Source organism: Ambystoma mexicanum, chromosome 12 (assembly GCF_040938575.1).
Source record: "Ambystoma mexicanum isolate Mex_15411 chromosome 12, UKY_AmexF1_1, whole genome shotgun sequence".
In the NCBI taxonomy this organism is placed as follows: Eukaryota; Metazoa; Chordata; class Amphibia; order Caudata; family Ambystomatidae; genus Ambystoma; species Ambystoma mexicanum.
The window spans coordinates 847,765,715-847,789,923 of record NC_090936.1 but is presented as its reverse complement, the minus strand read 5'-3'; the positions used below and the strand labels follow the sequence as shown (position 1 = coordinate 847,789,923).

The window sequence follows — 24,209 nt, the reverse complement described above, 5'->3', positions numbered from 1 at the left end:
GTTTAGCTATATACATTTTCCAAACTAAATGTCTAAAGGCTGTATTATGTGCACCAAGCATGCACATCTGATGATATGTACTATTGCAATGAACAGGAAATATAATGTCTTCGTAATGTGGTGCATTGTCTCATGTAACGGGTTTTGGCAAAATTTGAATTTTGCCTTTGATTTTTCTTTGACAATACTTAACAAACTATTTAAAATATTTTAGGTACGATTCTTGTACAGAACCTGTTTGAGTAAATGTCTATTTTTGTATGACTTTCAAATTAATGAAATCATGAATGTTTTCATTCATACATTTGAATGCATGACATTTTGTTGTAAAAGTCTATGTTACATCATTATTTATTGCGCAAGATTCTTCTGCAAAATAACTTTCATAAGGGGAAGTATGTATGTATATATGTATTGGCCTAAGATATTGTTTAAAAAAGTTTGGACATTGTGATATGTGTATTATGTAAACAATTATGAAGGAACATAGTTAATTTCTTTTGAGCATTTACAGTGTGCTTATTTTGAATAGTTAATGCGTTGTCTTCAACATTTTGAATGTCATTTGTTTGCTATGTATCTACATGTTTTTAGTGAATTTAAACTTGCCTCATTAACCTTGTAATGATGTTAGTTTGTTTAGATAATAAACACATTTTTTTGCATTGTACATGTTTTTGAAAAGTTAAATAAGTGTGTTTTTATTTTTTATTTAAATTTTATGTATGATGTTTGCCTGTTTTTGTTTAATATTTCAAATCATTTTATGTCTTTTTATTGTGTTGGTGTGTTGGTGAAAAAATCTGCATTTGTTTATAGTGTTGAATGGGTTACTTTATGTAAAACTAATTTTTGCTTTAATTTGTGGTATTTTTACATGCAATCGTTCTGAAAGTTCTATTTCTTTTGCCCATTGTTATAATGCGATAGTCTGTACAATATTTTTAGAAAAAACATATTGTACATTGTTTATTATATACACTTTTTCAACTAAGTTTAGAAACAAAATTAATATACTGATATATTTACAAACTATAAAACTACAATGTATTTATACAAAATGAAAACCTGTCCAAGTACAATAGGCTTTACAGCAATAATCATATAAAATACTTTTATTTCATGTTTTGCATCTTATTGTTAAACAGTGTATATGCATACTTTTTGTTTTAATAATATAACCTTAACTTTACCTGACTTAAATGGTAACGTACAATTGCAAAGTAAATAAGAATTACATTACGTGATTTATAACGTATAGTGTTAGTAGTAGCAATGTTAGTTTTACAAATGGTTTTGTTATTAAAAATACATTTCTGAAAGTATAATACAAAATGACTGATGTACATATTAGATTTGTAGTATCAGGAATACCATTATAACTGAACATGATGAAAATTAGGTTGTATATAATTTGTGGTAATTTTAACTGATAATTTTGTTTGACTTGAACACATTAAGCCTGATGTATGTATTAGTTCTTTAGTTGAAGGACTACCATTATAAAATCACATTATAAATATGTGGATGTACTTAGTATGCATTTCCATTTATAATTTGTTACATTGTGATGCATTTTTGGATTTATTAATGTGTATTGGCTAGGAATTATCTGCTCATTTTAATGTACATATGTAGTTTAGAATTTTTTACCCGGCAATGGGGATGTACCGGGGCATTCCAGCCCCGCCAGACCTGGTAATTCACCTTCGCTGGGTGCTGGTAAAAATTACTCCCCATTTGAGTCCCAAGGGACTTAATGGGAATGGGTAGGCCAGTAGCACCGGCAGAACCGGCAGAACAGCACCCGCGAGCAGACCTACACAGTAGCACCGGCACCGTTATTAACGGTACCGGTGCTACTGACCTCGCCATTCCCATTAAGTCCCATGGGACTCAAATAAGAATGGGGAATCCTTTTTACCGGCACCCGGCGAAGGGGAATTACCGGATCCGGCGTGGTAATGCCCCGGTACAGGTTCATTGCAAAGTACTGGTAAAAAAATTACTCCGGCAGCAACCGTGCCGGTATTTACTAGCACGGTTCCCGCCTCACTTATAATGACCCCACTGTATGTAAATGGTATATTTGTTTAGTAAATATTAGTATTTTATACGCCTTTTGGGGATTTAAATGTAACATGTTAATAGTTTGCATGACAAACATTATTTAATGCATATTTCTACAATGTATGTAAAGTATGGGAAAATGCCATTACAATTACTTTTACATTAAGTTCAGTATGTTAAATACGTTATGGATTATTAATACAATTTAAGTAAGTCATTAGTCATTTTTATTTGAATAAAATGAACATTATGAATACATTATTTAAAAGTTAGCTTATATGTGCACTTGGAGTGATTGTAGATGAAAACATTTCGTAAAAGTAGGTTGCTTTGTAGTAAGGATATAACATCTTATTGCATCAAAGGTTTTGCAGAAAGAGGGATCAATATTAAGTAACATGTAATTTTAAGAAGCATGTCTGATTTTTAAACAATAAGTAAGGGTGTATGAAAACAGTACTGGGATTAACATTATACTTTCTATTAGTTTACAAAGGCCATGTTTTTTATTTCTTTTTTAAAATGAAACCAAAACTGTTTTAGGAATCATGTGATTGAAAATGTTACAGAAGGTTCTATTTTAAAAAATAGAGGGTTTTAAGAACCAAGTAGATTCATTTGAAGATTTGTCTTTTAAAAGAAGGTGCTTTCATACACTGGGTTTTAGTTGTTGCATTTCAAATGCATTACAATGTTTTGAAACTGTTTGGTTGTGGAATGCTTCATTTAAAGGTATGTAACTTCTTTCATTTGATATTTCTTTTTAATACTTATATCTCTTTTACATTCTTCTATTAAACAGTTTTATATCTTAATACTGTATTTATTAAATGTTAAACAATTTTATACATGTTATAACATGGTAAGTGCAGGACTTATTGTTTAGATTAAGGAATTGTTCATTACCATTGCATGTGCTGTAGATGATTAACTCTCTAGAAAAGAATGCAAAATTGTTGAAATGATGTTAGTTTTTTTATATTTAATGTTTTACATTTTCCAAAGCAGAGCTTATTTCTTATAGCATAAGTGTGTGTTTTGTATGATGTACATTTTAATATATGAACATGAAGTATTGCAGCGTTATAATTGTTTTGTAAAGTATGATGGTTGGCTATGATCAGAATATTTTAAGTACATATTGAATACATTTAATATGGGATGTGTATTGTTTCATGAAATATTAAGATGTATTTATCTTTTCCAGCAAATTACTAACTTGATCCTGAAGGTTTTCGAAAGGTAAGCAACGTGACATTTTGATTTTAATTAATGTGATGCATGTTTTTTTAGATTTTGTAGTTTACAATAAAAATATGTTGCTTTATGCTTACATAAAATGAACTTGCAAATATTGTTTAGATGTAATATTTACAAATTGATGTAGCATATGAATGCATTTTTATTTGATTAAAGTCATGTACTTATATTTTAATTATTTGTGTCTTTCTTTCAATGTACACACTGGTATTGATGTGTTCAATTTGAAAAACATGTTATGTGTATGGTTAATGCAAGGAAATATTGTATAATTATTTGATTGATTGCTTATTTGTTTTAACAATGAAAACACTTTATTTTGCATGTAATAGACATATTTTTAAGAAACATACAACCAGCATTTAAGATGTATTAATATATGTTATGTGTTTATTATGTATGTTTCTTACAGATTTATGTATATGTATATATATATAACAAAGTTTAACCTTTACTTTTAACAAAGTTTTTTCACTGAATATTTATATATTCAGTAAAAAAACTTTTTTAAAGGGACTTTATGGTTCCAAGTAAAACCGAAAAACCCCTGGAATTTGCCAGTTATGGTAAGCTAAGCAACCATAACTCGCGCACCACCGTGCACTGCTAAGACTAACACCCATTACATCAAAGATGACATCACAAATGTCATTGATGACATCACTGATGACATCACATGTCTGGCGCCCCCTTTTTTCCTTTACTGACAAATCTAGGCCACATAGTTTTCTTCAATAACAGTCAGGAACTAAAAATTGAAAAGGTACTATATTTGTAGACTTATCCTTCAAGTATGTTCTTACAGTAATTCTCTGAGGGTCCAGTCACGTCATATGAAACAAATACATAGGGGAAGACACAAGCTTGAAATACAGCAATCCTTTCTGTGCATGAAGATAATCATTAGGGTTATCAGCACTTTCTGATAGTTCTGTTGTTTTTTGGTGAGGATTCGTCCAGGGGGAGTGAATTTATAAGCTGCCCAAAAAGTGCTCTTCCTATGGGATTAGCAACTTAACCATAACTACACGGCCACTACCGTGGCCATGTAATATATATATATATATATTTTATATTTATTTCTATATTTTGGAATTGTTATGCCATAAAGGTAATACAGAATACAAATACATTTCTCCAGACCAAGACAGATACAATTAAATGGAAGATATAAAAACAGTACGATGTTCAAGAAAATAAAAATAAAAACAATTAATCGATTAATTAAAATATAATAAAACTGCAAAGGATTCCCTGGTGGAATCTTAAAACAATCCAAAAATATAGAATTACTTCATATGTAACAATAAAACAACCGTTACACCGCTCCATATCTAAATTGATAGGGGGCCTGGCTCATTAAGTACAATATACTGAGCCATATATATTTTCCTCAGTTTCAAGGCTCCTTTCAAATAAGAGAGCAGTGCCCATGCCACATTTGGTGAATCTCCCTGTAAAAAAATAAAAAGAGCAGGGCGACACTGGCTGTAATATAACTGTCGAAGGATGGGCAAAATTGTACACTGCCATTAGACAAGTACAATGGACAGGACATCACAAAATGTAAAATGTCCTCTAAGTGGAATTTACAAGCGGGGTGGCTAGATGAATTAGAAAAACCCCTCCATTTTGCAGTATCGGCAATAAGAGTCAATAAATTGAAACACGCCCTAGTGATTGCCGCTCTGATAGTTGGTCACCATAAGTAAGGTAGGGTTGCAAGATGTCCATAGAACTAACCACCACTTATATTCTACTGGCAGGAATTTATAAGGTTTTAACTTCACACAATTCTATGCAGGCGGAAAAATGTTTTTTATACTCAACACTCAATAAACCACTTGGCTATTGACAAAGTTCAACCAAGGAATTGTTTGCCATTTATCTCCAACCACTATATCTTTTGAAATGTGGTGTGTGAATGTCGCAAGGGTTAGACCATATCTGGAGCGATGAAAAAAGAGGGGCCAAAGTCCAGTTGTTTTCCATGAAACCGAGACCCATTTCTGAATGGACAGAAAAGGTGAGTGCAGAACTTGGAAGGCCCAGAAGCTCTTTTAAGAATGTATTCTCTCTTAAATGTAAAGAGCATACATTTTGAAAGCCCAATAAAAAAGCACCATAGTTTGTCACAGCCTTAGTTTGTGCCCTGTAAACTTTCAGGATCATTTTTTTGAGGCTGTTCACAGCACATAGCTTTAAAGCGTGAAACCGCACCTAGAGACTGAGCCATACAAATCTCTTGTTTTGGAATATGGGGTTTACCTGAGACTGATGGGGAAAAATGAATCCCCAGGTAGTCAAATTCAGACACCTTGGGGATCACCACTGTATCACTCAGCATGGGATGCATTCTATTTTTTTTTTTGCCAGGGCCATAAACCCTATTCACTGATTTTTCAGTTTTGATCCTTAGATCCAATGTGTTCATAAAAGTGGTGTACTTCACAATCAGTCTCTGGAGCACATTCAGTATCCGGGCAATGAGGGCAGTATCATCAGCATATGCCAAAAGTGTCAATGCCATAGACCCTGCCCTCAGGTAATCTACTCCGGACTCCACCACGGCATTAATGTACAATATAAACAGGACTTGGGCCAATACAAAACCCTGATGTTCCCCTAGGCTCATGTCTAAAAGGGGACTGCACTGACCCCTGTCCCCAAAACGTACGCATGCCTCATTATTAGAATGAATGATGCTAAGAATTATTCCATCACCTTAAAACTGCCATTTCTGCTCATGCATTGTATGCCGTCTGAAGTGTACATTTCTGTATGAAAAGTCTACATTTTCATATTAAAAGGGTACATTTATTCCGTCACTTTAAAACTCTTATCAGTCAGCTCTTAATTTCTTTTGATGTGAGTTTTTAGATGTTAATTGTGTAATGTATAAACTGCAAAACTCATGCGCTGAGTACCATTCATATGACCTGCCTTTGATGTGGGTTTTCAGGAGATGTTACATTTGTAATGTGTCATAGGACCATGTGTTGTAGGAGCAATTTTTGTAGGAGTGCATGTTGTAGGAGCATGTGTCGTAGGAGCATGTGTTGTAGGAGCATATGTGTGTAGTAGTTGCTCATGTAGCTGTGCATGTCATAGGAGCATGTGTTGTAGGAGCGTGTATTGTAGGAGTGTGTAATAAGAGTGTATGGTCAGTGTGCATAGTATGAGTGTGTGGTTGGATAAAGTGTTGTAAGAGCACATGTCGTAAATCCACATATGATGTGTAGTAGGTGCATGAGTAGTAGGTGTGATTGTTATTGGAACATGTATTATATGAGTGTGTTGTAGGAGTACATGTTATAGCATTGCGTGTCATTGGAACATGTGTTGTAAGAGTGAGTGTGGTAGGAACATGTGTCAGAGGAGCATATGTCATAGGAGAATGTGTCACAGAAACATGTGCTTTAGGTGCACGTGTCATAGGTGCATGTGTCCTGGGTACATGTGAGAGCTCTTGTCGTACATCTACATGTTATGTTTAGTAAGCGCTTGTTCATTAAGTGCGTGTGTCATACGACCACATTATTAGTGTTATATATACAATGTTAATATCACAAATATACGGGTATGGTTTTTACATAAAATGTACCATCATTCTGCTCAGGCATTGCATGTATCCTAATTTGTAAATTTTTGTCTGAAAAGTGTACATTTTTGTATGAAGTGTACATTTTTGTATTTAAAGCGTACATTTATTCGATCACTTTAAAACTGACATCAAAGTCAGCTGTCACTTGCCTTTGATGTAAGTTTTTAAGTGTCAATTGTGTAATGTATCAACTGTAAAACTCATACGCTCTGTGTACATTTTGTATGTCTTGCCTTTGATGTGTGTTTTCAGTTGTTTATTTTGTAATGTACCCACAGTAAAACTCATACGCACTGCATACTTGATTGCAACACATGTTGTAGGTGCCTGTCTGGTAGGAGAATGTGCGTGATAGGACCATGTGTTATAGGAGTCCATGTTGTAGGAGCAAATGTTGTAGGAGCATGTGCTATAGGAGAATGTGTGTGTGTGTAGAAGGAGCAAGTGTGGTAGCTGCACATGTCATAGGAACACGTGTTGTAGGAGTGCATGTTGTAGGAGTGTGTGTGTGGTAAGTGCCCATTGAAAGTGTGTGTGTTTGGAAGATGTGTCCTAAGACCACGTGTAGTACATCCACATGGTATGTGTAGTATGCATGTATGCAGTAGGTGTGCATGTCATCGGAACATGTATATGAGTGTGTGTTGTAGGAGCGCATGTTTTAGAAGCATTTGTCACAGTAGTGTGTGTTGTAAGAGTGTGCGGTTAGTATGTGTTGTAAGAGTGTGTCTGGTGGGGGCATGTGTTTGTAGGAGCATGTATTGTAGGAGCATGTATTGTAGGTGTTGTAGGAGCATGTGTCACAGGAGCATGTGTCATAGGTACACGTGTCATAGGTGAATGTGTTGTAGGTGCATGTGAGATCTATATGTTATGGGTAGGTGCCTTTCCCCTGCTTACTACGTGTGAGAGAAAATAAAATAGCCGACACAACCCCTTGTCGGGGAAAGAGGCACTGAGACCCGGCTGCAAGAGTTCAAAGGATGGTTTATTTCTCCAGCTAGGAAATAACCCAAAAAACCCTCCAGCCCCTCATTACATCACACTTATATTTATATTAATTAAAGTAACTAACAAAAAATGCTAAATGGACCCGATTGGCCAGGCGGTGTGGTGCTGTAGGTGTGGATGGCATCTCGTCCTCCTGGTTGGCTGAGTGGCTGACGAGATGACGGACGTCAAACATCTCGTGCTCCACGCAGGTCAGGGTCCGGTCACTGTGGTCACTACCTAAGCTAATATGTTACACACTAAATAACAAATTATTTAAAACATTTTATGCTACTTGTCACATTTCTACATAAGTCACACACAATGATTATTGTCAGTACAATTGGGTAATTCGTGGCTTTAATTGGAGGCCTTGACCTTATTGTGCATGTAGAAGAATCAGGCTGTGTTTCGCATCTTTTCCTAGGTTTCAAAACTCATTAGTACAAATAAAAACATATATAGTAGTAAAAATGCTTAAGGTTAGTAAGGAGTGTATTGGTTGGGTTTCGCAGCACAGGTGAGGGTCTGGCACTTGAAAGAAATACCTTACAGGGGGTGCAGGGTCAGGATGGCAATAAATTGTTCTAATGGGGGTGGGTGGCTTGCTCGTTTATGAGGACGAATCGAGCAGAAAGTACTTAGCTCATCCTGGTTCACATGCTGGTTCTCAGACGAAGAGTGATCTCAGAGGAAGAAAACTGTAGCATATTGATTGTTGCAACTTTCTCCAGCTTCAGCGTGAGAATGGAAGCGCAGAGCTTTCCTTCGCAGGGGGAGTGCAAGGGTGGGGGCCAGCCAGCTGCCTGCGCGCCTTGTGTGTGTGTCTCTGTCCTTGGCTGCTGTGGTGGAAAGGAAGCTGAGCATTGCTGTACTATCGCAGTGAGGCCTGTTTACCCAAGATGGAGTGGAAAGGGGGCACAAAAGATGGATGCCCCGTGTCCTGCTCAGTAGTCCCATCTATGCAGCAGTCAACCGTGGTTAACTTTACATAAGGGCAAGGGGCAATCCCACTACCGGAGGCACATGGTCCAAGCCTTGTACTGAGGAGCCTACGACGCGAGTGTCAGGTTTCATTCCCCTATTCAGGCTATTTTCCCTTATTCAAGTTTCTTTCCCATTATTTCTCTTTTATTATCCTTTTTTAGATTAGACTTGTGTGGGTGGGAAGTTTTCTATTGTAGTTGGTTTGGCCTTAACTTCTTGATTCAGAATCCTGGTTCTGACCCAAGGCAAAATGGAGTTTCACAGTGACAGCTCTGATTGGTTAGAAAACACTGCTGAACAACAATGAACATTCTAAACTGTCACTCTTTGCCTTTCATCATCTAAACCCCAGCTGAGAGGATGTATGTAGTGGCTGCTCCTGCTTTAGACTTGGGGCCTGGTGGATTTTATCCTTCAGGCGCTAGCAGTTGAGCGGCTACTTTCTTGGGGGTTTCAGGAGAAGTTATCAGCTGTCAGGAATGCGTTTTGAAGACAGGAAACTCTGAAGATCTTTAAGAAATCGTTCTGGAGATAAGTGACTTTGTTTAACTGACGCTCTGTTAATCTTAAAGACATTTAAGCGAGAACTCGTAAAATGTTATCTTTGAATTTATATTTTGAATTTTTTGAGTGCGCTTGAAGTTTTGCGCGAGGTTAACGGGTGAACACTATTTGTTAAACACGTTCTATGTGTAATCTGAAACTAACCGTTGAACCTTTGCGCGTGTGAGGGAAATTTGCGCGTGTGTTTTCCAGCGCGTGTACTTCCAGGCGAGAGAATTCAACTGCGCGTGTGTTTTCCAGCACGCGTGCTTCCTAGCGCGAGAATCTGTTCGCTGCGTGAGAACTCTATAGCGCGTGTGTTTTCCAGCGCGTGAGAATCTGTTCGCCGCGTGAGAACTCTATTGCGCGTGTGTTTTCCAGCGCGTGTGCTTCCTAGCGCGAGAATCTGTTCGACGCGTGAGAACTCTATTGCGCGTGGGTTTTCAAGCGCGTGTGCTTCTGCGCGAGAACCCAATTGCGCGTGTGATTACCAGCGCGTGTGCTTTTTAACGCGTGAACTCGACCGCGTGTGAACTCTTTTGCACGTGGGTTATAAGGCGCGTGTGAATAGGTGCGGGAATTCATCAGCGTGGGAGTTTACAAGCGCGTGTGTTATCTGCGCGAGATTCCGTTTGCGCGTGAATTCTGCTTTGCGTGCGTTTACAAGCGCGTGTGTTTTCTGCGCGTTGGACTTTTCCTACAGTGCGCGTGTTCTTCAACGCAGGAAGTTTTCAACGTGCGAATCTTCAGTATTGAGATTATCTGCGTGTGTGTTTAGCACGTGTTTCTTCAAGAATTCACAAACTCTAGAGAATTGTAAAAAGTTTGAAAACAAAAGAAAAGTTTGAAAGAAAAAGAAAGAAAAAATTAAAGACAATTTAACTGGACAATTAGTGAATTTTGGAAAAAAGGCAAAGAGCAAAACTTTCCAGGTTTGCCCAAATTAAGAAGTTGCTGTGAATATCAAGAGTCTCAAGTAAGAGAGATTTTCAGCTTCTTTACAAGCTTCTCTAAGAAATTTCAAGAGAAGAACCAGGTATGCTTCTTAATTATTAGTTAAGGATTTAAAGTCTTTCCAACTCTAAAGGTTAAGTAAGTAATAAAAGGATTTGTATCTGCTTTTCTTATATCCTCTGCAGGTTCAGCTTTGGTTAGCCTTGACGCAGTCAGCCTGGTGTTGTTTTGTTATCCACTTCCCCCTTTCCCTTTGGGGTGTAGTTTGCAGAGCTGAATTTATATCTAGTTCTGGGAATTACATTTCAGGGGGATTGTCGGGGGTTCAGCATCTTCCGCGGACACAGGACCTCTCAGCCTGACAGAATGAAAGGCCAATAATTTAGTCCGCCCAAGCTGTCATGAACCCAGACGAATCCATGGAGGCGTTAGGATCTTTGATCAGGGAGTTACGGGAGGAGTTGAAAATATCTCGGGATGAAAATGCTTTACTTAGTCAAAAGGTGGATGACTTGAGTGTTAAAGTAACACAAATTCAACAGAGGGGAGAAAGGAGAGAGGATGAGGGTTCAGGGGGTGCTTGTTCTCCACCTGAGTTAGAAAGGGAAGGTGGAGATCAATTACCACAAATACAACGGGCCCCTCCAGTGGCAGAAGGGGTAAGGAGTTTAATTATGCCAGTTCCTTTGTCGCCTCGAGAACGGGGACCCCAAGAGGTTTAGGGTGTTTTTGACGCAATGTGAATTACATTTTATGAGTAGACCAGAACTCTTTCCCATGGATGCATCTAAGATAGTTTTTATGTTGTCCTATCTTTCTGGGGAGGCATCTGCTTGGGCTGGGTTGTTGGTGAGTCAAAAGAGTACGGTTTTAGGAATGACACCAGTTTTTTAGAGATATTTCGAAAGATGTTTGATAGAAGACAGTTTTCTCTGGAAGTGGATGGTGAACTTTTAGAACTCAAACAAGGTAATAGAGACTTGATCGCTTATATAACACAATTTAAGTCCCTTGTGTTAGAAAGCAAGTGGCCCGGGGATAAACAGGCCTCGTTGTTTTAGCGGGGCCTTAGAGATGAGTTAAAGGATGCATTGTCAGGAGTGGTTGAGCGCCCTTCTACTTGTGAAGGTCTGATTGATTTGGTTATTCAATTAGACTTTCGTTTGAGTGAAAGGAAGGCAGAGAGGCGTCATTGTCAGAGTGACGTAAAGTCTCTAGTTAGAGTGGATAGATCTAAAGTAGAGAGTAGATCCAAAGGCAATAATCCACCTCCCAGGGTCTGAGGTCCTTTAATGTGGAAGAAAAGGCTAGCAGGAGAGATAACAATCTGTGTTTATATTGTGGAAGAGGTGGGCACTTTTTAGGGAATTGTCCTTACACTGCCAAGAAGACTTCTACTTCAGCGGCCAAGGTACAACAGATCGCCAATACTGTGCAGACAGCGGTTCCCCATATAACTGTAAATGTATCCTTGTTCTTTGAGTTGGAGTGTAAGGGAAATGGTCCCGTTATGCTTCACTAAGGTGCCAACGGGAATTTCATGGATTGGGGTCTGGCAAAATCTTTGGGAATTCCAATTCTTCAGAAAGAGGTTGTAGAGCAAGTTAGGGCTGTTGATGGTACGTCTCTATCTTCTGGTCCCATTACTCACAGAACTGGTTCTTTAACTTTGGAGTTAACAGGAGGTCACAGAAAGATAATTTCGTTCGAGTTAATTGATGTTCCTTTGTTAAAGATTATTTTGGGTATGCCTTGGCTTACTCTCCATAATCCTCTGATTGATTGGAGTGCTAGGACAATTGACATGCAGTCAGATTTCTGTAAAGAGAATTGCTTTTCAGGAAGTCTCTTTGAGGAAGGTGTCAAGCAAAGTAATTCAGTGTCTAGCTTTCTGGCTGAAACTGGAATTGGATGTCATGATGTGGGAGCTGTAGTGGGTCAACTTCACCAGTGTTACAAAGATTTTTGGGACATATTTGATGAGAAAGTGGCAGGAGAATTACCACCCCATAGGCCCTTTGATTGTAAAATTGAGCTGGAGCCAGGAACAATTTTGCCTAGTAGTAGAGTATATGCTCTTACAGAGAAAGAGAATGATTATTTAAAAGAGTATTTGACGGAAAACTTGGCCAAAGGGTTTATTCGTCACTCTAAGTCGCCGGCGGCCTCTCCTTTATTTTTTGTACCAAAACCGGATGGAACGCTTAGAACTTGCATAGATTAACAAGCAGTTAACAGAGTCACTGTTAAGAACCGGTATCCTCTTCCTCTCATCTCGGAAATGCACAATCAAATACAAGAAGCAAATATTTTCTCTAAATTAGATTTGAGAGGAGCTTACCATCTTGTGCGTGTGCAGGAAGGGTACGAATGGAAGACAGCGTTTAAGACCAGGTTTGGGCTGTATGAATACCAAGTTATGCCATTCGGTTTATGTAATGCTCCAGCGGCTTTCCAATTTTTTATTGACAAGGTTTTTAGACAATACCTAGATATTTTTGTTGTTGTATATATCGATGACATTTTGATTTTCTCTTCTGACCTGGATCAACATCAGAAACATGTTTGCTTAGTCTTACAAAAGTTGCGAGAAAACCATTTGTTTGCCAAATTGGAAAAAAGTCAATTCCATACAGATTCTGTGGAGTTTTTAGGTTTTATAATTTCACCTAAGGGTTTAGAAATGAATCCTAAAAAAGTTCAAGCAGTTCTTGAATGGCCCACTCCTACTAAGGTTAAGGAAATACAAAGTTTTTTAGGGTTTGCCAATTTTTATAGGAGATTTATCGAAGGTTTTTCTCGGCTGGTTGCTCCTATAACGAGACTTTGGAAAAAAGGAGTGAAATTTGACTGGGACATTGAAGCAGAAAAAGCTTTTCAAGAGTTAAAACAAAAATTTACTTCTAGTCCGATTGTAATTCATCCTGATCTCTCTAAACCTTTTTTTGTGGAGGCGGACGCTTCAAATTTAGCGTTGGGGCCGGTGCTTTCTCAAAGGAATGAAACTACTGGTCAACTACATCCAGTTGCATTCTTTTCCAGGAAGTTTTCTGCTGCTGAAGTGAACTATACAATTGCAGATCGTGAACTATTAGCAATAAAGTCCGCTTTTGAAGAATGGAGGCATTTTCTGAAAGGGGCAAGACATACGGTAACGGTTCTTACTGATCATCGAAATTTATTGTTTTTAAAATCTGCAAGAACCTTGTCTCCACGACAACTTCGTTGGTCCTTATTCTTTGCCGATTATGATTTCGTTGTGACCTTTAAACCCGGAAGTCAGAACAAAAAGCTGATGCCTTATCCCGCCAATTTCCTGGTAGTGAGGAGAGAGAGATTCTGGAGCCAGAACCTCTAATTGCTCCAGAATGTTTTTTGGTAGCCGGAGCCATTAAAGAAATGGATTTTTTGAACGAAGTTCGCCAGAATATGTCCTTGCAGAAGATGGAGGAGTGGGTGAGACTGGATCCAGCCAGAAGTTTGAAAGACGGTCTTCCATTTTTTGATAACAAGCTTTATTTACCTACTGAAGAGTTAAGAGAAAAGGTTTTGAGAAATTGTCATGAATCCATTTTATCAGGACATCCTGGTTTCGGAAAAACTCTGGAATTGGTTCGAAGGAACTTTTGGTGGGAAAAAATCACCAAGACACATTGAACTTTGTTAAAACATGTGTAGTCTGTGCACAAGCAAAAAGTCAAGTTGGGAAGCCGCATGGTTTATTGGAGCTGTTACCTGTTCCTCCTCGTCCTTGGCACACTATTTCTATGGATTTCATTGTTGATCTCCCTCAAGATAAGGGTTGAACTACCATTCTTGTTGTGGTGGATCTTCTTACTAAAGAAGCACATTTTTTACCAATGGAGGGAGAGGTTACCGAGGAAAAACTGGCTCATAGTTTTTTACAAGGTGTCGTTAGATTACATGGACTCCCAAGTCAAGTTATCTCTGATAGGGGATCTCAATTTATTTCAAAATTTTGGAGGGCCTTCTGTAGGAAACTTGGGGTAGACGTTAGTTTGACTTCTGGGTACCATCCGGAGACTAATGGACAAGTGGAGAGAGTAAATCAGGAATTGGAGAAGTTTTTACGTTGTTACTTACAAGCTGGAGAGGAATGGGTGGATTTGGTATGGTTGGCAGAATTCTCTTACAACAATTGTGGTAAAGATGCTATTTCTATGTCCCCTTTCTTTTTGGGTCGTGGGTTTCATCCTCGCTTTCTGATTTTTGAGGTGTTGGAGGATTCCGGGAATCCTAGAGTGGAAGATCGTTTGCTGGTGATGAAGAATAACTTGGATAGAGCAAAAAAGGTGCTGGGAGAAAACAAGTTGAAATATAAAAGGTGTGCTGATTTGAGAAGGAAGGCTGGTCCTGAATATAAGGTGGGAGACTTAGTTTGGCTTTCTACCCGGTACCTAAAAATTAAGGGGAAGAATAAATTCAGTCCACGATTTGTAGGCCCATTCGAGGTAGAGAGAATCGTCAACCCTGTGGCAGTACGATTGAAATTACCCAAGCATTTGAAGGTACATCCTACTTTCCATGTTAGCCTTTTAAAACCAGTTTGTTCAGGAACTAGATTTAGAACACCCTCTTCCCCTGTGATTTTGGAGGAGTCATCTGAGGAATTTGTGGTTAAACAAATTTTGGATTCCAGGAGAGTGAGGGGAAGGTTGCAGTATTTAATTGATTGGGAGGGATATGGACCTGAAGAACGATCTTGGGAAGATTCAGTTGATGTACATGCTCCCCGTTTAGATGCTAAGTTTCATGCTAAAAATCCACATGAGGTAGGCCCAGGGACTGGGCATTAGGAGGGGGCTACTGTCAGTTTTCCTTCCCCTATTCAGGCTATTTTCCCTTATTCAAGTTTCTTTCCCATTATTTCTCTTTTATTATCCTTTTTTAGATTAGCCTTGTGTGGGTGGGAAGTTTTCTATTGTAGTTGGTTTGGCCTTAACTTCCTGATTCAGAATCCTGGTTCTGACCCAAGGCAAAATGGAGTTTCACAGTGACAGCTCTGATTGGTTAGAAAACACTGATGAACAACAATGAACATTCTAAACTGTCACTCTTTGCCTTTCATCATCTAAACCCCAGCTGAGAGGACGTGTGTAGTGGCTGCTCCTGCTTTAGACTTGGGCCTGGTGGATTTTATCCTTCAGGCGCTAGCAGTTGAGCGGCTACTTTCTTGGGGGTTTCAGGAGAAGTTATCAGCTGTCAGGAATGCGTTTTGAAGACAGGAAACTCTGAAGATCTTTAAGAAATCGTTCTGGAGATAAGTGACTTTGTTTAACTGCCGCTCTGTTAATCTTAAAGACATTTAAGTGAGAACTCGTAAAATGCTATCTTTGAATTTATATTTTGAATTTTTTGAGTGCGCTTGAAGTTTTGCGCGAGGTTAACGGGCAAACGCTATTTGTTAAACACGTTCTACGTGTAATCTGAAACTAACCATTGAACCTTTGCGCGTGCGAGGGAAATTTGCGCGTGTGTTTCCCAGCGCGTGTACTTCCATGAGAGAGAATTCAACTGCGCGTGTGTTTTCCAGCGCGTGTGCTTTCTAGCGCGAGAATCAGTTTGCCATGTGAGAACTCTACTGCGCGTGTGTTTTCCAGCGCGTGTGCTTCCTAGCGCGAGAATCTGTTCGCCGCGTGAGAACTCTATAGCGCGTGTGTTTTCCAGCACGTGAGAATCTGTTCGCTGCGTGAGAACTCTATTGCGTGTGTGTTTTCTAGCACGTGCGCTTCCTAGCGCGAGAATCTGTTCGCCGCGTGAGAACTCTATTGCGTGTGTGTTTTCAAGCGAGTGTGCTTCTGCGAGAGAACTCAATTGCGCGTGTGATTACCAGCGCGTGTGCTTTTTAACACGTGAACTTGACCGCGTGTGAACTCTTTTGCACGTGGGTTATAAGGCGCCTCTGAATAGGCACGGGAATTCATCAGCGCGGGAGTTTACAAGCGCGTTTGTTATCTGCGCGAGATTCCGTTTGCGCGTGAATTCTGCTTCGCGTGTGTTTTCTGCGCGTTGGACTTTTCCTACAGCGCGCATGTTCTTCAACGCAGGAAGTTTTCAACATGCAAATCTTCAGTATTGAGATTATCTGCGTGTGTGTTTAGCACGGGTTTCTTCAAGAATTCACAAACTCTAGAGAATTGTAAAAAGTTTGAAAACAAAAGAAAAGTTTGAAAGAAAAAGAAAGAAAAAATTAAAGACAATTTAACTGGACAATTAGTGAATTTTGGAAAAATGGCAAAGAGCTAAACTTTCCAGGTTTGCCCAAATTAAGAAGTTGCTGTGAATATCAAGAGTCTCAAGTAAGAGAGATTGTCAGCTTCTTTACAAGCTTCTCTAAGAAATTTCAAGAGAAGAACCAGGTATGCTTCTTAATTATTAGTTAAGGATTTAAAGTCTTTCCAACTCTAAAGGTTAAGTAAGTAATAAAAGGATTTGTATCTGCTTTTCTTATATCCTCTGCAGGTTCAGCTTTGGTTAGCCTTGACGCAGTCAGCCTGGTGTTGTTTTGTTATCCACTTCCCCCTTTCCCTTTGGGGTGTAGTTTGCAGAGCTGAATTTATATCTAGTTCTGGGAATTACATTTCAGGGGGATTGTCGGGGGTTCAGCAGCTTCCGCGGACACATGACCTCTCAGCCTGACAGCAAGGGGGCCTGAGGACCCCTCGCTCCCATACATTCCCCCCTTTCGTTACATCTAAAGTAACAAACTACTTTATCTTGTTCTTTCCGTTCTCCCTTCGGTAGCGCTCAGCTTCAGCCACAGCCTCATCCCCAGCAGGTGTACCCTTTATTGGCATCCATGCTTTGCACACACTTCTTAAGCTGTTACCTCTTCTTGCGTATTCTTCTGGGGTGACCATTAAGTATATCCCACCATCCCCATCTAAATCTATCCAAACCTCGTTATACCACAGCAGGTTCTTTGGTTCTTTAATGGTAGTGTAATGTAGATTATCGACCACGTCCCCATACTGTCTATAGACTGCAGTCATCCTATACAGTGGTGTGGTGTATTCTCCAGTTTGTACTTGGGCATCTATCATGGTAGCCACCATTGTCTGTCGGCCCACTGTTACCATCATCTTTGCTGAATTAGGCATATTATTTTCACAGCATCTTAGTCCCAGTTGGCACACACAGAATATTAGGAGAAGAAAGACTATGATAGGAATGAGTATCTTCGCTGCTATGTTCACCCATAATGGTATCCAGCTGAACAGATTGTCGAACCACGTGTCGTTGTCTGCTCCACCTTCTGCTCTCATTCTTTCTCCTAAATTATGCACTGCTGTTATCACATGTGACAGTGTCCCGTTATCAGCATCTGAAGTTGGTATGAACGTGCAACACGCCCCCCCAATTTTTTTGCAAACACCACCGTCCATCGCCGTGATAATATCTAAGACATATCTGTTTTGCATCGTCATCAGGCGCAGTGCACGCAGCTCTATTTTTATGATGTTGAATCCTTCTTCAGTGTCGTTGGCCAGCTGGATGAGCTCCCAGCGTGTTATCTGCAGCCATTTCGCATTTGCCCTTGCTTGAACGCCTGGTGCTAGAAACGATGCAAATAATGTTTCTGCAGATGAAAAAAGCTTGTACTGCTGTGGGATTTCAGCAAGGAGTTCTGACGATTTGGACGAAATATATTTGGATCTTTTGCTGCGTGACAACTTGGTTTTCAAAGTTTCTTCTGACAATAGTTTGTATGCTGGGGGCTCCGTGATTGTCTCATCGGGCGCTGTTTATGGTTCAGCCGATTGCCCTGCTGCCGATGTATGAACCGATTGGCCTGCTGCAAACTGGACGTGGCTCTCTGGTATCACCATTAGTGCTGAGTGAAGTGTGGCTAGGTCACAAGTGCCCCTCCAGGATGCTGGGAGATGCAGGTAAGCTCGTTTGCCACAGATCCAGTATATGTCCATTAATGCAGCAGTGCCTTTTTTCATATCTGGCATTATTAAAGTCTTATTGCACTGCCGCACGGTTCCCATATTCACCTTCCCTTCTCCATGGAAGCAAAGTTTGTGCGGTATTTCCTTTTGAATCTTTATGGGTCTCTCCAGGGGTGTGACCCATGTCAGCTTGGTGATATGCTGTGACCAGATGGGGATGCACGTTTCTTTTGCCCACTTGTATGTTTCATCTGGCAGCCCTCAAAGCCCCTCAGCTTTGCATTTAATCGTTTCATCATGCCACTTGTCGTCTGCATACCCTGTCCCTTTTATAATGAAAAATGGCTCTTGGAGGCAGATTACTCCTTGTCGTCTGCTGGTGCAAGTTTGTTCGTTTTCCAATTTTTCCATAGTGACTGTGATTGGTCAGGGTGTCGGGGGTCCTCTATTTCATCTAACCCCTGGTTATGATAAATATTGTATCTGTTTTTTCCCACCCCCCTTTTCCTCCTTCTTGTGTTTTTTAGTTGGGTACCAACTTGTGGATATTGCAGCGGGAATATTCTAGACCATGCTTCATCTATGTTGTTCATGGTGACATGTGTGTATTCAGTAGTGGTTTCTGGTGCAGTGTGTGTGTCTATGCTTGTATTTCTGGAGTTAGTCAACCAATAGTAATCATTATTTACATTCCATCCAAGCTCTATTTCCTTGGCCACAGTATTATTCAACAATGGAATAGCAGTTTTGTTTACATGCAATTGTTCAAAGGGTGACGTTATATTTATACTATTCGATTCAATGTTATAAGTGTCCTTCAAAATAGTTTTTGCTTCAGTCCATATTAGTTTAGACCCTGGTTTTGTCATATCAGTTCCTCTTCCCCCTTTATTCATTTCATTTGCCACATATAAAACAACATTATACCAAATAAAATAAAACATCATTATTGCAAATAGTATGGCAGCATATTTTATAAGGCATTCCAAATTATTTAATCTACTGGACCTAGTGGCATCCCTGCTTCTATCTAACATTTCAGCCTGCTCAGCCATTTCGTCGCATTGGCTCATGTTGAACCTATGTGGGCGAGACAAATTCGTTAAGTCATCATGAAAAGAAACATATTTGCAATTGTTCATTCTTTTTCATTTCTTTACTTAGTTAGGCATTTAACAATTCATTTTCATTTTATCATGGAAATAATGAGGAAAAATAGAAAAGACAACACAATTTATATGAGAAGAAAAGAAAGAGAGAGAGAGAGAGAGAGAGAGAGAGAGAGAGAGAGAGAGAGAGAAAATATGTAAAAACCTTTTGCTTTTCCCCTATACTTTCCCTGTCTAAGTTGCAGTTTTCATCATGTCAAACTGTGCCAGTGATGGCATCCACACAGTCGGTTTCATTTTGGGGAGGTGCAACACTGTGTGCCCTTCTCACGTCTGAGAGGTTCACCCAGTATTTTAACCCTTTTACCTTAACTGCAGATGGGGTGCTGTACACTACTGTGTATGGACCATGAAATCTTGGTGAATTCCACCTTCTTACAGAATTTCTGACATAAATATGCTCTCCTGGCATTTAAGGCCCCTCCAGGCTTTCTGCTGTCGGCATGGAAGTGTCTATTGCTACATCTTCAGTAAATGGTGAAACAATTTGTTTTGCTATGCTGAGTACCGTGCGCGTTAGCTGTGCCAGGTATTCCTTAAACTCTTCTCCCAGCACTGTGGCAGCCCTGTGCACATCAGACGCCCTCCTAACAGGGGAGAACGGCGTGTGCATTCTTCTTCATGTCACGATTTCGTGCGGGCTTAAATGGTGATCCTTGCATGGTTGATTTCTGAGTTGGAACCGTGCTAGGGGCAGACAATATACCCAATTTTTTTCAACGTGCTGCATAATTTCAATAAATTGCTTTTGAGCAGCCCATTGATCCTCTCCACAACTCCATTGGCCATTGGATGATAAATCGAACATAGTTTATGTTTCACCCCCAGAAGGGCTGTTACTTCCTTGAAGAGGTCATTCACAAAGTGCGTGCAGTTGTCTGAACGGATCATGTCACAGATTCCCCACCGTGAAAATACTTCTCGCACAAGGAACTTGGCAGCATATTTTGCATCAGGATGGGGACAGGGGCCTGCTTCTACCCACCGTGAAAAAGGGCATACCACCACAATCAAGTATCTTGCTCCATTACATCTTTCTCCCATATCGGCGTAGTCGATATGTAGTTCTCTAAATGGACCTGTAGGGCGTGGCAAAGTGCCACGCAGAGTTCATAATGTCATTCCCGAATTGTAAGTTTGGCATGTAGTACATTCAATCACAAATTTAGACAAGTATTTGTGCAGATTAGGAACAAACCAATCCTCGTGAATATCTGAGGCAATGTGTTGTTTTGCAACGTGAGCTCGGAAATGCAGTTGTTGGAATGCTACTTCTAATAATTCTAACAGCATCACTACCTTGCCTGTCGTTTCCTGCCTCCAAATGAGATCTGTGGCTGATTGCTTACACCCTTGTTTGCCCCACAACTCCTGCTCTTCCGGTGGGGCCCTTCTCTGGAGTTCTATCAATCGTGCTATGGGAGTATTACTGTATGCTTCTGCTGGTTGTTCTGCTGTGGTTGTTTTTACAATGTACTCTGATGTTGGTGTCTTATTGAAGTACGAGGCTTCCTTCGCTGCTGCGTCGGCTGCCGCGTTCCCCAATGAGACGGCATCTGTGTTATTGGTATGGGCTTGGCATTTAACCACCGCTACTACCGATGGTTCTGCTAAAGCTTCTATTAGTTCATTTAGCAACGTGGCATGTTGTACGGGGGACCCGTCTGCTCTTCTGAACCCTCTCCTTTGCCACCGTGATAGCCCTGAGTGAACTGTGGTGGTGACATAAGCTGAGTCTAAATATATTGTCACGGCACAATCTTTGGCTGTGTGTAACGCGCTGATTAGTGCGGTCAGTTCGGCTGCTTGTGCAGAGTAGTGTGAGGGGAGGCGTTTTTGAATAATCTCTTCATATGTGTCTTCTTCCATGCGCACTACCGCCATCCCCACATGTTTCTCTCTGAGTTTATGGATGCTGACCCGTCTATGAAATAAATTTCTCTTTCTGTAAGGGCCTTTCCTCTTGCTTTGGAAATGTCATCGCCCTCTCCCTCATATGTGCTACAATCGTGTTCCTGTAAATCCTCAGTTCTGCATGGCTCTGTCATGAATGTGGCTGGGTTCACTGTTTTGCATCTGACCACATGTACATTTGGACTTGATATTATTATTTCATAAGCAGAGGCTCTCTGTGTTGTGAGAGTGGATTTTGATCTTTCCAAGATAGCAAATAACGAGTGTTCCGCATATAGCGTCACTGAACATCCCATTACGATTGTGGCACTTTTCTCAATGGCGAAGGCCGCTGCAGCGAGGGCCTGTTCGCAAGCGAAATGTCCCTGCATTACTGGGTCTAATATTCCACTGTAGTACGCTAATGGTTTGTGGCCTAGCAATGTCTTTTGTGTCAATACTGCTGTCATTAATGCTCCATTGCTGTGTGAAAACAGGAACAATTCCCTTTCATAATCTGGATTTGCAAGGACTGGGGCGTCTGAAATAAGGTCTTTTAATCGAGAGAATTGAGCAATTGTCTCCTGTGTCCATTTTATTGGGGCTCTGTTCTTTTGTGCTTCTTTCAGTGCCTGTAACATTGGCCGTGTGTACGCTGCGTAATCGAGGATCCATGCTCGGCAATAGTTACATATGCCAAGAAATTTCTGCATGTCCTTCACTGTTTTTGGTAAAATAATGTGTGGAATGGCCGCTGCTCTGTCTGGTAGTATTCTTTTTCCATCTTTAGATATTTGCTGGCCAAGATACACAACGTCTGCAACGCAGTGTTGTAACTTTCCTTTGTCCACCTTGTATCCCTTGGCAGCCAATACGTTAAGCAGTGTTATCGAGTCTTCTCTACACTCTTCTTCTGTTTTGCTGCAGACGAGTATATCGTCTACGTACTGTATAATGGTGCTCCCTACATCTATGTTGCCAATGTCTTCTCGTAGTACTCTATTAAAAATGCTTGGGCTCTCACAATACCCCTGTGGGAGTCTGCGATGTTCATATCTGCTGTTTCCTAATGTAAAAGCTGTAAGGTACTGCATCTCTGGTGCGAGTGGCATAGAGAAAAAGGCATTTTTCAGATCAATGACAGTGAAGCAAGTTGCCTCTTTTGGTATACTGCACAATATTGATGCCGGGTTAGGCACTAAAGGGAACTCTTTTTGGATGACGTCTGAGTGGGCGGAGGTCCTGGACCATTCTCCACACCCCTCCTTTCGCTTTCTTAATTGGAAAAATCGCTGTGTTGCATGGGGAAGTTGATGGCACTCAAATACCTTGGCTTAGGAGTGCATTCACTGTTTCTCTAATACCTTCCTCTGCTTCTTTGGATATTGGGTATTGGTTCACTCTGGGTGGGAGGGCACCTGGTTTCAGTTTTATCTTTATGGGAGTTACCTCATGCAACAATCCCACATCGTGTGGCCCTGTAGTCCAAATTTCAGGTGCTACCCTGGCCATGTCTGCTTCAAATATTGTCGGTGGGGCCTTTATGTTAGCCATGATTGGGTTGTGTATTTCTCTGTATTGGATCACAATGTCACATGGTATGCTTATTTCCATTATTATTTCTCCATCCCTTCGTAATCAGTAAACAATTCTTCATCAGTTACATCTGTTATCATTATATTGGCTCTATGCATAGCACACTTCTCCACTCGCGTCCCTGCGTGTCCAGGCCTATGACCACAATGCGTTTGTTGGAAACTTGAACTGCCTCAATGTCTATAGACATAATTGTGCCTGGCACTACATCTGTTGGTGTGATTGGGCGGAATATGAAGTTGGATGGTATTCTCCACTCTTTTTGTGTTATTTCAGGCACTACTCGGGCTAATACCTGTATTCCATAGACGAAAATGTCCATGTCAATGGGAATCCCTCTTACTGCAACTTCCTTTGTAATCGTGCTTATTATCAAGAGTGCTCGTACAGGGCATACCCCTGGCGTCGAGCACATTATTCCTCTTTCAGTAAAGGCTATGGTCATGTTTAACTTACTGAGCAAGTCTCGTCCCATCAAATTGATTGGCGCATCTTCGTAATATAATAAGGGTGCACACACTGTTTTTCCCCCCACTGTTACATCAAGGTCTTTTGTATAAGAAACTTTTAAAATAGCCCCAAAGAACCCCTGCGTCTCCAAATTTCTTCCCGAGAGCTGAAACCGCCCTTCTGTGAGGCATGATTTTTCTGCTCCAGAGTCTACCATAAAGATAAACTGCTTGTTTCCTATCTCTGCCGCAACTAGTGGTTCCTCATTTGCACTTTGTGTGGTGGATAGGACTGGACACGCAAGTGCTCCCTGTGGGCTGTCCTAGTCTTGGTATCTTTGCTGACCCGGCACTGAAAAAACGTTGTCACCCACGACCGTTACGCCACGGAATGGTGCAGGGGCACCATTTGCGGCCGCTGCAAAAGGGTTATTGTTTATGTTCCCTGCTGGGTTTTGTCTCGCCATGGGCTGTAGTGTGTTTTGCTGTTGTGGCTGCTGCTGCTGTTGCTGCTGTTGTGGGGCTGGCTGTCTCTGTTGCATTTGGGGGTCATAGCAGTATTGATCATGTTGTCCCCCCCTCCCCATTGGAGCTCCACAAGCGCTACCTAGGTGTGGGCAGCCCCACCCCTGTTCATTGTTCATGGGCTGTTGTTGCTGCCCTTGAAAATACCCTGATCGTCGCATTCTACAATCTCGTGAATAATGTCCCCATCTTCCACAATTCCAACACGACCCCTGTTGTCCTCCCCTTGTTCCTTGCACACCATACCCTCTGT

The 24,209-nt window shown here is 40.5% G+C and overlaps 1 protein-coding gene across 10 annotated transcripts in view; it reads left to right on the top strand.

Annotated features, from left to right (window-relative positions):
• The window catches only part of C12H12orf50 (chromosome 12 C12orf50 homolog), an 826,751-nt gene that overhangs the window by 748,273 nt on the left and 54,269 nt on the right, over window positions 1–24,209 (top strand). For 3 of the 10 annotated variants that reach the window (XM_069627748.1, XM_069627747.1, XM_069627745.1), the window contains exon 15: window positions 3,278–3,312. The exons of the other annotated variants lie outside the window; for them this stretch is intronic. In XM_069627748.1, coding sequence (XP_069483849.1) covers window positions 3,278–3,288 — 11 coding nt within the window. In that variant the 3' untranslated portion in view covers window positions 3,289–3,312. The remainder of the gene's footprint in view (window positions 1–3,277; window positions 3,313–24,209) is intronic. 10 annotated transcript variants of the gene reach the window in all.